At 34.3% G+C, this 17,884-nt stretch overlaps 1 protein-coding gene across 1 annotated transcript; it reads left to right on the top strand.

Moving 5' to 3' along the window:
- Positions 1-319: 319 nt before the first annotated feature.
- Positions 320-11,789, top strand: hopx (HOP homeobox). Its single transcript, XM_028460157.1, has 2 exons — positions 320-564; positions 11,516-11,789. Exons 1-2 carry the CDS (start codon positions 415-417, stop codon positions 11,591-11,593), a joined length of 228 nt encoding a protein of 75 aa, XP_028315958.1. The 5' UTR covers positions 320-414; the 3' UTR covers positions 11,594-11,789.
- Positions 11,790-17,884: the final 6,095 nt, after the last annotated feature.

Genomic DNA, 17,884 nt, shown 5'->3' with positions numbered 1-17,884 from the left:
TTTCATACTGTACCGAAAATGAACCGAACCGTGACCTCAAAACCGAAGTACATGATTTTTGTGCATCGTTACACCCCTAATAAACATAGATTTCTCAGAAACTCCGGATATCAGCTTTAAGAACACACAGAAAAATACACAAAATGACTCCAAAATACAACGAAACAAACACCAAAGTGCACAAAATTAGCAAATATATAAATATATACAGAATGACCTCTCTCTCTCTCTCTCTCTCTCTCTCTCTCTCTCTCCTCGTGCTGCTGGTAGGGGGCGTGTCCTCCAGCTCTGTTGACAGTCGTAGTATAAAACACACACACACACACACACACACACACACACACACACTAGACCTCACAGTGAACGCTCCTGTCCTCTAACCGAGCAGACCCAGGCTGAACATAGACATATATCATGTCTTCTGACTCGGATCCTTGGTCTAAACTGTCGGATCTTCAGATTAAAACTCTGGAGTTTAACTTCACTAACGTCAGTAAACATCCGGACGGAATCACCCTGATGTTAGTGGCTGCAGAGTGTGGACTGACCGAGGAGGAGACCGAGGTGAGATTATTATTATTATTATTATTATTATTATTATTATTATTATTATTATTATTATTATTATTATTATTATTATTATTATTATTATTATTATTATTATTATTATACTCTATTTAAAACTACTTTAGAACCATGGATGTTTTTTTCTTTCTTGTCGATGCACGATATGAGTTATCCATAACCGATTATTTTCAACTTTAATCGATAATTTTTTTCACCTTTAACGAAAATCCCACTGCAGTTTTCTTTTAATTTACATGGATAGATGATGGTTATTAGTTGTTTGTTGTTGTATTTATTTCATTTCTAACAACGTAAACCAGTTTAAATCATATATCGTTAGTACGTAAATGCCTAGGACAGCAAATATATATATATATAATCTATACAATAACATAAACATGATAAAATCTATATATTGTGATAGAGTATAATATGATTTAAACTATTGCCCTTCTGTATTTTCTATTATTTAAGATTAAGTTGCTGAAATTTGTATTTTATTATAGTGTGTGTACCACCTTGGGGTCTGGAATTTAAATGAGGTCACCTGAAATGTCTAGTAATTGATAAGAAAATAAATAAAAATAAATTACTGATTAAAAATAAAAAATTTTTCAATGTATCATATACTTTTTAAAATTAAAACACACATTCTCAAACAACCATATTCTATAGTTTTACTTTGTCAAACATAAATCTAATCCCACAACATCATGGGAATAATATGGTTATTAGTTGTTATTTATTTGGTTTCTAACACTTCTCTATCAGGTTAAACATCTGTCACACAGAACAAAATAATCAATACAAAAACAACCACAGCACGTGATTAAAACCACAATTATTCAGTTAAAAAAAGAGGATTTTTACTTCATTGTTTACAGATATATAAAGAACATTTGACATGCAGCTGTTCAACTTCTCCACATCTGTCTGAGCAGCAGCTGTTTCATGTCACACCAACCATGACATGGCATTTTTTTTCAGGCGACAAGATGAAGTAACTGTAACTGTAACTGTTAGTTTCAGTGTTTAAAAATAATGCTGCAGCTTCCTCATCGTGCAGGATAGAGTGTGTTTACATCATCAGTGTTTCATGAATAAATTACTTTTTCTTCAGCAGTGAACAACAACAATAATCCAGGAGTTTCAAACTCATAAATCATTTAACATCATTGTGCCTTCGTTTTCAATATCAGTCCCTGCAGGATAATCACGTTATCATTCCCTAGTTTTGTAACCAATTTTTGTGCAATTATTTGTGAGAAATTGCACGATTTATTGAAAAACTTAATTATTATCTAAAAATGACTGCATTCCTGTGATATAAACAAATGAAACTTGCCAGACTCTAAAAACATTGTGGAGTTTCATTACATTTGTGACTTTGAGATAGCAACAAATTCATTATTTGGTAATTTACACAATAATGAATGTTTTCTCGTTTGTACTGTCTCCTGTGGGACAAACTGGAGGCTCTTAAGGGCCAGATTTGGTCCCCGGGTTTTGAGTTTGACACAAGTGTAATTATTCTTTCTGCCTTTTACATTTATTCTGAATAAAATGTCTCCAAATTATCCATCAAAGTCACATTTCCTCAGTGTATGGTTAGTTCAAGTTGAAAGTGAACCTGTTTGGGTCGATACATTAGTGCTTTCTACAATAGTTTCTGAGCGTAAATAAAGTGTGTGTGTGTGTGTGTGTGTGAGTGCTTCGGTGCTGAGTGGTCATTAGTCAGTGCTGATCACAGCTTCTGTTGAATCTGTAAAATGTGCAAAAAACTCTGCTCTTCCTTCATCACAGCAGCAGTTTGTGTAGTAAGTAAGTGTAGAGCCACAAAAACAAGGAAAACTAGGCAAGACCTGTATTCGCTAAAGGCAAATACGTATCTGGAAGTTTGAAAATGGCAAAAATTACAACCTGTATGTGGATTTGTTGACAAGTTTGTTCTTTTTACTAATTAAATTGAAAGTAACAATGCAGGAAAAACGGAAGACTGACATTGACCTTAAGCGAAGGTCAGGGTCACACATTGAATGGAAATGTTGTTCAATGGTACCAGTCTGAGCGCCTGTATCTCAATTTATGGCCAAGTTTTAGGGAAAAGGTTTTTTTGTTGTTGTTTTGGCTGAGCTTTGTCCTCCTGATAGCATTGAGGTGTCACTTTGTTCTTGACCTTAAATATGACCTTGAGTGAAGGTCAAAATCACACATCGAAAAAAAAATGTTGTTCAATGGTTCCAGTGGCAAAGTAATAGGGAAAAAAGTATTTTAAATTTTTTTTTTGTGATGTCATGAACTTTGACCCTAAGCGATCTTTTTACTGGTAGGTCGTACAGCTTCGGTCCAACAAAATAAAATACTCCACTTGAGATGAGCATCGAATTTATACGATAAATATTTGTAGAGATTTGGACAGTTTTGGCTCCAAAAACGGTCGACTGCACATAGCTGACGTTGCCCCTATGATATGACGTGTCATTAGTGGTGCGTGGTCGTTTAGTGTGTTATTCTTGTTATTTTTGTGACTACTTTTAGTCATCTTGTGAGTTTTTGAAAGACATTTGTTTAGTTTTTTGTTCTTTTGTGTAATTTGTGTCTCATTTTGTGTGTTTTTCTTGTTATTTTTTCTAAATACTTGTAGCCATGTGTGGCTTGTGTGTTTCTGAAGAAAGTGTGTGGTGTTTTTTTTAAGGTACAATTTCTGTCATTTAGTCTGTTTTTGTTATAATTTTGCGTTGTTTTCTCTGTTTTGAGAGTTGTTTTGTGTATTTCAGTGGTGCTTTTGTCTGTTTTTGAAGGAAAGTTTTGTATGTTTTGTCCTTTTGTGCAATTTTGTGTATATTTTTGATGTATCTTTGTTGCCGTTTTGTTGGTTTTTGGAGGAATTTGTCATTTGTGTTTGGTGCTGCACAAAATTGGACTGCATGTGCCCCCCCTCAATAGTATTTCTGACAACGTGTGAGTTTTAATGACTAAGTTGGATCTGCCAAAAATATTCAATCAGTCATACAGTATATGACGTGCACTGTTCAGTCCAGTTCTCTGTTTGCTGTCAGATTCCAAAGACTTTAATGGAACTGAATCACTGTTGTGTATCTGTGACGTGGAGCAGAACAGGTTGATGTTGATGAATAAGAATTTTGGCAGCAGATGATTCGTCTCTACGTTTTCTTGTGGTCAGGAAGTCACATTAGAATCTAGTTTCCTGTCTCTATTGTTATAAAAGTATTTTCGACAAACGAGTTGCCACCTTTTCTCCCAGATTTAAAGTATATTTTTACACTAATAGGCTTTTCATCCTGGTCTAAGACCTTAAATAAAGACAGAATTGCAACATTTGTAAGTACTTTTTGGAGAAATCCCAATATTCTAGCAGTTTAAAAAGGTTTTAACTGCTTAATTATGTTTTTTTTTGTTGTTGTCTTGTTTAAACCTGAAATGAAGGAAATATTGCAGCTATTGAAGAATTATTAACAATGAACACAATTATTTTTACAGCACAGTTTTATGAATTGTCTTAACTAAATAAGGTCAAATCTAGCAAAAATGTAAAGATTTGGTCAGATTTCCTGGGATTGTGCTTAAAAATTTGTATTTCTGGAAGAATTTTGCACATTTCAGTAAGTTTTTTCAAGGCTCGTTTGGGATAAAGTGACATTTGAGGCCAAATATTAACATAGCTTTCATTTTTTGATAAATAAAGTAACAAAACTAACCTACAGTCATTTTAACAGAAAATAGAGGCATTTCTGCTCATGTGCGACATATAAAATAGAAATACAAATCAATAAGAAAAATACTTAAAACAACAGCAAAAATCAACAAATATATTTTGAATACATACATATTTGGATTTGTTGGGTTTTTTCCTTTTTCCCTTTTTATTAATAATGTTATATTATATATAAACTACAGAAAAATACACAATACAATAAGAGAAACATCTACAAAATGACAACAAAAACTCAAAAAATTGAAAAAAATATCTTAAAACAACAGCAAAAACACACAAATCTATTTTCAATACATAAGAGGATGATAAAAATGCACGAAATAAGAAAAAAAAAAATTCAAAATGACAAAAAAATAAGAGACTATAATTAATTAATATATATATATATATATATATATATATATATATATATATATATATATAATATAATTACTAAAAATAAAAAAATTACAAAATAACAGAAAGTCATACAAAATGACAAAAAACAATATAATGGAAAATCTGACAAAAAACTAAAATAAGAGAAAATACACAAAAGGAAAGGGAAATATTAAGAAACACATATTAGTCCAAATACACATAAATTACAGAAAAATAGACAAAAGGATGATACAAATACAAATATACAAAGTGAAAACAAACTGTGTATTTATTTCTTGCATTAATGCATTAATTATTCTATGAACTAATGATATTTCTGTGATCACATGTATCTCGTAAACAAGTTGAACAAACAGGAGGAGGAACAGCCTGTAATGGTAGAAAGTGAGATGCATGCAGACACTCCTCTATCTGAGGAATGTCTCTGGCCTTCTGTTCAGCATCTGTCACGTCCAGATGTGAAGCCTCACAGCGTTGATAAGAACACAGAGAGAGACCCGTCAGAGTGTGGGTTTGGGTTCAGACAGAGGTAAATATCCTTCTCAACGCAAATGTCTGATCACGAGGCAGATGTTTCACCCACAGTTTGCAGATATTTCCAGTCAGACCACATCAACCAGTTCTACCACTGGGTCATCGAAACTATCTGCACGTGTTGTTCTGCAGCATGTTGTACGTCTTCTTCACTGATTACAGTTTTAATCCTCCTACAATCCTTAAATATCACTAACACATTTTAAACTTGGGGATATTTTGTGTCAGACACTTTATTTATTTGTTGAATCCATAAATAAGCTTTTGATAATAAAACTTTGACCTGTTTTCTAAAGCAGTGGTTCTCAAACTGTTTGGCTCAAGTTCATCTATAAATCATAATGATGGAAAGAATCAGTGAAAACACACATTTTAAAGAATCTCATTTTGTAAATAAGTGTAAAGAAACAGAATTTCTGGCAAAGACATATTTTTTCTAGAATTAGTTTTTGATCATGTTTTTTTCAGCATTTTAGTTTAACTAGATTTATAGTTGATTATGTACAATTGATTAAGATTATTTGTTGTTTTAATTTAAAAAAAAAATTCAAAAATCTACTTTCAGTTATAGAGTTAGTGCATCTTCCTCTCATAAACATATACATTTTCTTATTTTTATTTCCATTTTTTTGTTTTTTTTTTACCATATTTTTGGGTTTATTCACTATGAAGTTTCGGACACATTCTCCTCTACGTCACTTTTACTGTGAAAGAGCTGTTCCAAAACCGTATCGACAGTAAACATTTGAGAGAGAGAGAGAGAGAGAGAGAGAGAGAGAGAGAGAGAGAGAGAGAGAGAGAGAGAGAGAGAGAGAGAGAGAGAGAGAGAGAGAGAGGGAGAGAGAGAGAGAGAGAATATTAGTTTGCATGAACTACCAATGTTCTTACAGGAACAGCCCCGCCCTCCACAGTGCGGGTAGGACACACACACACACACACACACACACACACACACACACACACACACACACACACACACACACACACACACACACACACACACACACACACACACACACACACACTCATTCAGATGTTCTGGGAATGTTCTCATGATAATATTGCCTGAAGCAAAAAAAACAAAAAACAAAACAAAGTCAACTATTATATTTTGAATGATAAACATTAAATGGGGTCAAATCAACCCCAATAATAATAGGAGGGTTAATCAATCCTCATACGTTAGTGTTTTAAATGCATTTATTCCTCCTTATATTCTGTTGTTTTCCTGCCTGCACAATTTTAATGGACGTTAAGCCAAACAAATAAAACCTGGCAGTTATTTGTGCATTTTTTGTTGTTGTCATGTTTGTTGTTGTTCTTTGTGTCATTTTGTGTATATTTGATGTAGAGCTGCACGATTATGGCCAAAATGACAAGCACGCTTATTTTTTATCAATATTGTAATCACAGTTATTTAACATGTTAACATGTGTACAGTTAGTTTTTCAGTACAAAATGAAGCTTTAAATAAGAATTATACTAAATAAATAAATAAAATTCACCCAAGAATTTCAAATGTACCAAAGCTAACTGAATAAATACATTATTACGGAGTGCAGAGTCCGTATTTTTAAATGTAAATATTGCCGGCGATGAGGTTTGTTTGATTGTGATCACGATTAAAAGCCCTAATTTGTTGCCACTTTGTGTATTTTTGTTGCCGTTTTGTTTGTTTTTGGAGTTATTTGTCTATTTGTTTTTTGGGGCCGCACAGAATTGGACTGAGGGCCGCATGTGGGCTGCGGGCCACCAGTTGGCCATGTCTGATATAATGCTTTAAGCTGTTCTTACAGTAAAATGTTCTGTTGTTGTTTTTCTCACTTCTGTGAGGCGTCACTGAGTGGTTTTCTCTTTGGTTTTACTACTTAGGGCTGGGTGATTTGAACCAAAAGTCATAAATTATATTTTATATCAAAATGGCGATATACAATATACATAAATCTAGATTTTTTAACTCAAATTCTGACCAGAAAGACAAATCTGGGTTAAATTTGCTGATGCAAAATGCCACACAGGCACATTTATTATTAACAAACAGCCGCACAATATGTTCATTTGTGGCTTTTTCTCCTCTAAGGGACAGCACGTGTGAGTGAGCTCTGTAGTGTGGCTTGTGATTGTCTAACTGTGCTTTATATGATGTTCTGAGAAGTAACTAATAGCAGCGACTCCTAAAACGAGTATTTTAATACAAAATAAGTTAAAAAATAAATAAAATATATATATATACATATATACATGTTTGACTGTAGTCTATTAATAAAATAAAATACTTACGTATGATGTGTACTGTGTGTTTGTGTAAATAAAAACAAGTGAAAAAAAAATATAGATATATCTTTATCGCCAAAATAAAAGACTCGATATATCTGGAATCACGATATATTGCCCAGCACTAGTTTTATTTGTCAGAACTTCAGACAGTGGTGTTAATATTCACTTTAACACAGTGTGTGTTCACAGAGCTGCTCTATGTTTCTGTTCACTGTTTACAAAGGTGTGCGTGTGTGTGTGTGTGTGCGTGTGTGTGTGTGTGTGTGTGTGTGTTTTGTGTTGTTAACAAAGCTCGTGGCTGCTGACACGCCTCACCAACCGCTCCCTGTTTCACATTTACAACCTTTACACACCAACGTATTCATGTGACGTTTTGTGTAATCATGTGATCACACACACACACACACACACACACACACACACAAGCATGTGCAGTACGAACATGTTTTTGGGGTTATATTGTGTATTTTCTTTGTCATATTGATTTAGATTTTTGTGTTTTTAAATAAAATTAAATAAAATTTGATTTGATTTATTTAGTTAAAGTGTTTTTGTTGTTGTTCTTTGTTATTGTTTGTTTTTAGTGTCATTTTGTTGTCTTTTTGTACATACCCTCATTGTGTGTTTTTATAGGGTTTTTTTATGTGTAATTTCTTTTGCTATTTTGTACATTTTTGTTTTGATTTTGTATATTTTTTTTCATACGTGTTTTTGTTCTGTGTATTTTTGTCATTTCATTTGTTGTTGGAGTCATTGTGTGCATTTCTGTTTTTCTTTAGTGTCATTTAGTGTATTTTTGTTGTTGTGTATATTCACATTATGTCTATGTATGTTTTTGGAGTTTTTTTGTGTAATCTTTTTAGCCATTTTGTACATTTTTGTTTTGATTTTGTATATTTTGCTTTCATATATGTTTTTATTTTGTGCATTTTTGTTGCTGTTTTGTTTGTGTTCGTGTCATTTTGAACATTCTGTTATTGTGTTTTTATACTTTTGTGTGTTTTTGGAGTTATTTTGTGTATTTTTGTGCAATTTAGTTTTGATTTTGTATATTTTTCTTTCACGTGTTTGTTTTTGTGTTGTTTGTCTTATTATCATTTTGTGTATTTTGGTTGTCATTTTGTGTGTTTTTGCTCTTGTTTTGTGTGATTTTGGAGTCATTTTGTGTGTTTACTTTGGCGGCCGCACATAAAAACGAACATTTTTCAGAATAAAAGTACAGTTTAACCAAAGATGAGGAGCATTGTTGAAAAAGTTTCTTTCACACATTGTTTATTTGGTGAAAATTAAAGTTTTTCCCTCACATTACATCATATGAATCTCTAGAGCCTTGTAGTGCAATGTGCTGAGTCATGGTTCATTTCTCAGCTTCCTGCTGAGTCATCATCCTCAGTGGTTTTACATTAAATGTCTACAGTTGTTGAACTTTATTTCCACTTAGGAGGAAATATTTGTGGTTTCCTTTGATGAAACTGAAGCTTGGGGTTATTTCTGTCGCTGTGAATCAGCCAATGGGATCGCAGCATTATTCACTCAATAGAATCACAGTTTATTACAGTTAAAGCTTATTCATAACACTGGTTAAATGTTTCTGCTGCTCTTTATGTCACACAAATCCTTATTTCATATCTGATGCATGTCATTTATGCATTTCTGTTGTGAATTAAAAGCAAAATCCCAGTTCATTATAATAAACTTTTATTGTTTATTGACATTAATTAATATTTTTTTTTAATAATCTGTGCATACACTGCTATTTATATACGATCAACAAAATATATTTGATTCTTTTTCCATTTTTTAAAGGATTTTTATTTAATTTGGATAATAATATATAATAATAATTATATTTCATTTAAAACAAAGCTTGAACTTGAGTTAAATGAATAATAATAATAATAATAATAATAATAATAATAATAATAATAATAATAATAATAATAATAATAATAATAATAATAATAGATAAGGATTAAAAAAAACCCAAAATGAATTAAATACAATTTTAAAAGGAAAATTACAAATGACAAATTAGGAATAAATTATAAGAACAATAGATTAATTATTATAATATGAAAAATAAAGTAAAGATAAATAAATTTTTTTAGAAAAAAAAATTTGCACATAGAAAAACCTTTTTTTTATTTCCTGATCTTTGGTGTTACTTTGTATAATTTTCAGTTATGTTTTTGTATATTTGTATATTGTAATATTATTATTAAATATAAAACTATTATAATATTCTTATTGTTTACTTATTCTACAATATTCACTCATCATGACAGTATAATAGACAATCTTAAGTCAATCTGCTGCAGTAATTCCTCTTTTAACCAGTAGAAAATACCGTCATATACTGTAAAACCATTAGAACCGATTATAGATTTCACCCCCCAGCTCTACTTCACTGCTTTAAAAAATGACCATATTCCTGTTATTTATCCGTTTGAACACTTTCTGTTCACTGAGCTTTATATTACTTTTAACTATCTATAAAAGCAAAAAAAGTCTGTGTGTGTGTGTGTGTGTGTGTGTGTGTGTGTGTGTGTGTGTGTGTGTGTGTGTGTGTGTGTGTGTGTGTGTGTGCGTGCGTGCGTGCATGCGTGCGTGTGTGTGTGTGTGGAGCAAATATCTCCCCAACGCGGTGCCTGTTCGACCTGAAACTTTGTCAACAGCTTCCAAACACCCCGAGTTTGTGCATCTGTTATTTTGGAGTAATTTGGTCATTTCCAAATGTTTAATTTCATTTTATTTCACTTCTGAACGACACGGCAAGTGAAACTTATTCAGCTTTTGACCTCAGGGAGTGAGGGGGCGCGAGCGCACCATCTATATCTATTTCATTTTTTACTGTTCTTTAGTTGGTGATGATGTTTCAAAATGTTTATTTTCATGTTAGTTTGACCGTACGCTATTGAGACCTCACCCAGAACTTATTGACGGCAATGGCTGCTGTGGTAGAGAGTCTCACACACACACACACACACACACACACACACACACACACACACACACACACACACACACACGTTGATCAGATGTGCTTCATTATCGATCACCGTCTACGTGACATGTGTGCAGGTATGTAAGTGTGTGAGTGTCTAATGGACCACCGTTTAGTTGGGTTACAGTCTGTGTCACGACACCCGTCCATAGGGTGGTAGTGACTGTAATGTTACAGTCAGATCTAAGTGTTTACATGTTACGTAGATGGTTCTACAACCTGAAGGTCACTGATTACTGCAGCTTCTCTCACGTCACACCTGCCACTACATATAACAACTGAAAATAGATACGTTTAGTGAAAGTTAGGCAGGTACACGTGGATGGACTGGTGCACACACACACGCACACGCACACGCACACACACACACACACACACACACACACACACACACACACACACACACACACACACACACACACACACACACACACACACCAAACTACAGCAAAAATATGAAAATGACTCAAAAAACACAAAACTAAATATTTATACAAAAAAATACAGAAATGCAAAAAACTACACTAAAAAAAGAAACAAAATGACTCCAGAATCACACTATTTAAGACAAGAAAAAACAATAATTATACAAAAAAATGCTCATAATGACTCAAAAAAACATACATTACAGAAAAATAACACATTCATCATGCGCATGTCCCACAGAATTAAACCAGGGAAATTGAACACGCTATTTTACTTTGCACCTGCAAATATAGCCCTTTATAATGCTACAGAGTATGTTGTTATTATTATGCCCATAATTGTTAACTCCTATATGAATACATAACTTCCGACGGGCACTGTACTAGTCATGCTAATGCTGAACCCTTTTCCTGCTCCAGTCTGTAAATTAACAACACGTATGTCAGGGTTCTCCTCGTCCAACAGGTAATCTAACCCATGGATCTTTGATTTCTTTTGTTTGTGAAGCTTCTCTGAAAGCATAACGTCATCACTACGTCAGCACCACTGGTTTCTAACACCTCTGGTTTTTCTTCTTCGTCTCATTTCAGAACTGGTTCAAGTTACGGAACGAGCAGTGGAGACGAGCTGAGGGTCTTCCACCCAAAGAGGGATCTGTGTTCGAATGAGAGACTCCCAACGCTTCCCGTTGACCTTCCTCCTCATCCTCCTCCTCATCCTCCTCCTATCCTCTTTTTGTATCTATGAAGCTGTTTCATCTTGCAGAATGTGAAGGTGTCTGTGTGTTGATGCTCATGTACCCACATGTTTACAAAAAATATTAATTAAATATATATATACCTGTATATATATATATAGATCAAACCAACTGGAGCCTGCTTTGGGATTTCTACACAGTCATGTGGAGACAGATCCATCTATAAGGGGAATAAAGTCCATAAAGTCAGCAAAATTATGGTAAATTGTTCTATGAATCTGTGATAACCACATTTATTTATTCATCTGATTATTATACACTGTTATCCAGGAAGTTTATTATTATTTGTGCCATAGTATATAGTCATCTGAAGATGTAAATCCTTGTTTTAATCAGAATCAAAATGGGTTAAAAGTGACAATAATATGTCAACATATGTGACATGTGGTGGAAAGGGTTTTATGAGTGCCAAAATATCTTGAAAGTGGTAAAATGCGCAGAAAATTCATTGAAATTTGACGGAGAAGTGGCAGACATGGGAGTAATGTAGAAAAAATTGCGTCAAAAGGTGCAAAAATATGGCAATTATCCAAGTAGTTTATCCAGGAAGTTTATTTTTATTTGAGCCATGTAAATCATTGTTTGAATCAGAAATAAAATGGGTTAAAAGTGACCCATTGGTCACACAAATGGTGGAAAAGATTTTAAAAACCACAGAAATTGGTTAAAATAAGCGTGAAATATGGTGAAAAGAGGTTAAAAGTGACAATAAAGGTTCAACATATGTGACATTAGGTGTGAAAGTGGTGGAAAGGGTTTATAAGTGCTGAACATGTATTTAAAGTGAAAAAAATGTGCAGAAAAGACAAAAATATAAATACATATTGTGGATCAAAACAACTGGAGCCTGCTTGGTGAATTGTGAACAGTCCGAGGATGTTTCTGGATCATTGTAGGCTAAACAAAGACCAGGCGACGTCATGTCATTGTCCACTCAGTCCCATGTGAGACACGCTGAATAAAGGACGTGAGCTCATCAGAAACAGAGCCAGGGGGCGACGCCTTTAACAAACCAGCCTGTTTACACATGACCTGCATCCAGTAGATTTATGGATGTTACTGTAGATCAGTGTTGTTCCATCACTCACCATATTTCAAACTTAACAACACTCACAAATTGTCATGCTCATTGTTTGCCAGTTGAAACTAATAGTTTCTACTTCTATAATTAAACTCAATGATCTGCACCTACTTATCACTTCAGCTCAGGACGTCTGGCTCCACCTCGGCAGCTCATTGTCCTGAATAACGTTATAAAGAAAGAGTTTCTAATCATTGAAGGAGAATGATGAGCTAGTGTACGGTCATTACGTGAATTCCCTTTGAGGTAAAGAAAACATAATCACTGCTATTAAGAGAGAGAGACACTGCACACCTTTCTATGGGAAGGTCCAACACATTACAGCCATAATATGTTATGGTTTCATTTATTCAGTTTTTTAGGAAATTCACTTTGATCTCCTGACATGTTTCAACTGTCAACTGCCAGTCTTCTTCAGAGGCGTCTGTTGATTGCTTTGATGTGTGGGACTTTGACTTCCGAGAATAAAGAGGAGAGATTTTTGGGGTCCGTCCATAAAGTCAACAAAATGATGATAACCACATTTATTTATTCATCTGAATAATATCTACTGTTATCCAGGAACGTTTATTATTATTTGCACCATATTATATAATCATAGATGTAAATCCTTATTTTAATCAGAAATAAAACGGGTTAAAAGTGACCAAAAATGGTGCAAAAGGTGGTGAAATGGGATTTTTAAAAAACAGATATTGGTAAGAACGTTGCAAATTAGAGACAAAAAAGTGGTAAAAAAAAAATTTAAAAAAAGGTTCTAAGTGTCAATATTGTATTGGCAGAAATGGGGGGCGGGGTATAATGTAATTTAAAAATGAGGAATAATTAGTTTAAACTGGCAAATAATGGGAATGACAAATTGTGAATGTAGTTAAATTGGCAAAAGTCAGCATGAAATATGGTGAAAAGAGGTTAAAAGTGACAATAATGTGTCAACATATGCGACATTAGGTGGAAAAGTGGTGGAAATGGTTTATAAGTGCTGAACATGTCTTGAAATTGGAAAAAAGTGCAGAAAAGGAATTGAAATGTGATGTAGAAGTGTCAGAAATGGGAGGAATGTAGCAAAAATACACTAAAAGGTGCAAAAATATGGCAAGAAAAAGTGATGAAAATAGGTTAAAATATGGTGAGTTTGGTGTAGCTGCAGAAAAATGGTAAAAAAATGAACACAAATTGGTTCAAATTGTTCAGAAAACATTCTTGAAGGCATCTGGCGACCCCCTGTCCTATAGCACAGGTTAATGGACATGTTTCAGGATGGAATGAGCTGAAACCATTCCCATTTTTCACCCTCATGTTGAAAACCCTCCAGTGTTGTGTAAAAAAAAAAAAAAAAAGAGCTTTCTTTGTGTTCTTTAGTCGGTTTTTCTTATTTCAACAGCAGGGAAAAGAAAACTGGGGGTGAAAAAGACTTCTGAATCGTGGGAATAAGTGGCTAGTCTGAATCCAACACACACACACACACACACACACACACACACAACCACACACACACACACACACACACACCACACACACCACACACACACCACACACACACACACACACACACACACACACACAGCCCCCCCCCCTGTGGAGCGTAGAGTCTGTTTCCTGATGTTTTTCATACTTTTTCAGCCTGTGTGTGAAAAAAACAAAAAAACAGTCACACACCCCACCCAAAGAAAAAACAAGCATGAGTTTCTGCTGAAAACAGGCATCGTATGTCACACGTTCCCATTTTCACTCATAAATCACTACTTATTCTCCCTGTTTCAATTGTTTCAAACTGGTTTATCCAGTCAAATGAAACATGTTTGTGTTAACAAAGAGTGTTCAGCTGAAATATGAAGAAAGTGAACGGATAAATAATAGGTGTAAAGCACTTGAAAATGACAAAAATATACAAATTGGCAAGAAGAACTCAAATTTAAGGTGTAGTTTGAGCCAAAATGACGAGAAATGTGTCTGTACTGTGTGTTAGAGAGAATACACGTTATCACTATTGACAGTTTTAAAATGATTGATTAATATCTTGTACCAGACGTTTTCAGCTGACACGAGAGCATTTTAGGGTCAAACTGAAATAAACAAAGCTAATTTTAAGAATAAAACTGACATTTTTAAGAAAAAACTCACAAGATTAAGAATGTCATAATATATACAAAATATACAAATATGCCCCACTGTCATAAATTTAAATCACCAAAGATATGAAAAACCTTTTCTGAGTCACTAAATTCATGATTTATGAGCATAAACAAGTGTAATATGTAATAAACTGGTGATTGTTGTTTTGTTTTTTTTAAATCAAATCTTATCTGGAATAGCTATTTATCTACTGTATTGTATATTCTATTACATGGTGTATTTAAGTACTTTTTAGTGTGCTGAGGTCTTTGTTGGAAATAAAAATAACCCTAGTTTTGAAACCATCAGCGTTTTTGTGAAATTGAGAGATTTTCATTCATTAAATAAATGAAATAAATGAAAAATATGTGAGGATTATCACTTGTTGTATACTTTATTGGATGAATACATGTTTATTTAATTTGGCAATTGAAAATGACCAAATACATTGTAATTGTAGGAGTTCTTTTGTAAACTCTTTTGTCCTGTAACTCCTCCTAGGCTATTAATGCAGCACTAATGACACGTATGTCATCTCATAGGGACAATGTCAAGGATGTGCAGTTGACCTTTTTTGGAGCCATAATGTCAGGTCAAGGTCAAGGTCAAGGTCGCATCAAGTGTAAAAAACAACATTTTCCATATCTCTATGAATATTTATTGTACAAGTTTGATGCTTACATTTATGAAAAGTTCATCTCAAGTGGAGTATTTTATTTCGTTGACCAAAGCTGTACGACCTTCCAGTAAAAAGATCGGTTAGGGGTCAAAGTTCATGACATCACAAAAAAATATTTATTTTCCCATACTTGGCCACAAATTGAGATACAGTGCTCAGACTGGTACCATTGAGCAACAATTCCTTTCAACGTGTGACCTTGACCTTCGCTCAAGGTCATTTTTAAGGTCAAGGTCAGGCATCTGTTTTCCTGTATTATAGAACTTGTCAACAAATCCAAATACAGGTTGTCATATTTGCCAATTGTCGAATTGCCAAATACGTTTTCACCTTCCAAATACAGGTCTTGCATAGTTTTAATTTTATTTTATAATCATAGTTTATTATTATTTTCAATTATCATTAGCGTGTGGTCACGTGGGGAAACCACCAGGATGCACTGTGGGAAAAAGACGAGTCACTAGAATGAACTTTTTCTCCTTTCAGATGCTCAGTTATGGATCCTTCAGGATTTCATTCATCTCGTGGTTACGCTGCTGCTCATGTTGTACCTAATGAAGTGGCTGCTAAGTGAGGCTTTAAAAGTTGATGTGATGGGTTTGACTCCCATGATGCGCAGACAAAGCCGTGCAGATTCCTGGCAGCGCCGTAGTGCCGCTTGGCAACGCACACAACTCCACTCCATTCACATTCTGATTTTTCACTGCAGTGACATCACAGAACGACACGTTAACTGTAGGACATGATGAGAGGATGAGGTGACCTCTGACCTCATTAGCTGTTCATAGTTTGTCTGGGAATTCTGATGTTTTTCTGGAAGCTGGACCGTAAGGCGGTGGTTCTCAACCTTTTCAGCCCACTGACCCCCATAATAAAGGATCCAGAGAGTGGGGACCCCCACTGTAGCTGAAGGTGGTTGAGCACTGACATGAACATTGAAGAACAGTCATGTGGTGGGAAAAGGTTTGGGAAAAGTTGATGAATTGGGATTTTGAAAACCACAGAAATTGGTTAAAAGTTGCAAATTAGAGTGACAGAAAAAGTGATAAAAAGTGTTCAAAGTGTCAATATTGGCTTAAAAGTGGCAGAAATGAGGGGAGGAGGGTTGTGGGAACAAATTGTTTAAACTGTGCAAATCATGGCCATGACAAAATCGTTGAAGTGGCAAAAAAATAAGCATGAAATATGGTGAAAACAGGTTAAAAAGTGACAAATGGGTCAGCATATGCAGCATTAGGTGGAAAAGTGGTGGAAAGGTTTATAAAAGTGCTGAAAATGTCTTGAAAGTGGATAAGAATGTGCAGGAAAGGCATTGAATCTGATGTAGAAGAGGCAAGAAATGGGAATAATGTAGCAAAATACAATAAAAGGAGCAAAAATATGTCCTAGAAAAAGTGATGAAATAGGTTAAAATATGGAAAGTTTTGGAGTAGTGAAGAAAAAGGGTAAAAGTAACCAAAAATGGGCTGAAATTTTTAAAAAAAAACATGTTTCCCGATCACCTCAACTTAATTTTGTCAATTTATTCTTGCCATATTTTGCTCCTTTTTAATGCATTTTTAACCACATTCACAATTTTTCATGCCCGTTATTTGCCAATTTAAAGTGACAAAAACCTTTAAAACCCTTTTTTATTTCTGATTAAAACAAGGATTTACATCTACTATGGCACAAATAATAATAAACGTTCCTGGATAACAGTGGATATTATAAATAAATGTGGTTATCACAGATTCATAGAACAATGGACCATCAGTTTACTGACTTTATGGATGGACCCCAAAAATCTCTCCCCTTTAATTCCCGCCTTATAGATGGTCCTGGTCTCCACATGACTGTTCTACAATTTTCATGTCTGTGTTTCAACCACATTCAGCTACAGTGGGGGTCCCCGCTCTCTGGAACCTTTATTTTGGCGGTTTCGGTCTGAAAAGGTTGAGAACCAGTGGCATTACTGCACTAACTGGACACTTTGAATCTTGTTCATTCCTGCTGATGGTTTAGAAGTTTCTTCATTGTGCAGGAGAACAATAGAGACGTGCACCAGCAGTTGGACAACCGTGGACAGAATGCGGACCACCAACTAAGACTGTACGCATCCTTGGTTTTTAGACACTGACGGTTTCTTCCACTTCTTACCCTCTATAAAGCGTAATAAAGCCCTGTTTGTTCTACTGTTAGAGAACATAATGCACCAACTTAAATAGTGTAAGAGCAGAATCACACACCACACTTTCTAAACTCATTCAAAATCTTGAGGCTGTAAAAGTTTTCTTCTTCTCATGGATTCAAATCCTTGATAATCCCAGATTAGCGTCTCAGTGGGA

This window comes from Gouania willdenowi, chromosome 10 (assembly GCF_900634775.1).
Source record: "Gouania willdenowi chromosome 10, fGouWil2.1, whole genome shotgun sequence".
Lineage (NCBI taxonomy): Eukaryota > Metazoa > Chordata > Actinopteri > Blenniiformes > Gobiesocidae > Gouania > Gouania willdenowi.
Note: the sequence above shows the minus strand (reverse complement) of the source record. Positions and strands in the feature narration are given on the sequence as shown.

What these genes read in the sequence shown, in the direction of transcription:
- hopx (XM_028460157.1), top strand. Translation starts at nt 415, where the DNA reads ATGTCTTCTGACTCGGATCCTTGGTCTAAACTGTCGGATCTTCAGATT. An exon ending in TGACCGAGGAGGAGACCGAG is followed by an intron (nt 565 to 11,515) that starts GTGAGATTATTA and finishes GTCTCATTTCAG; the next exon opens with AACTGGTTCAAGTTACGGAA.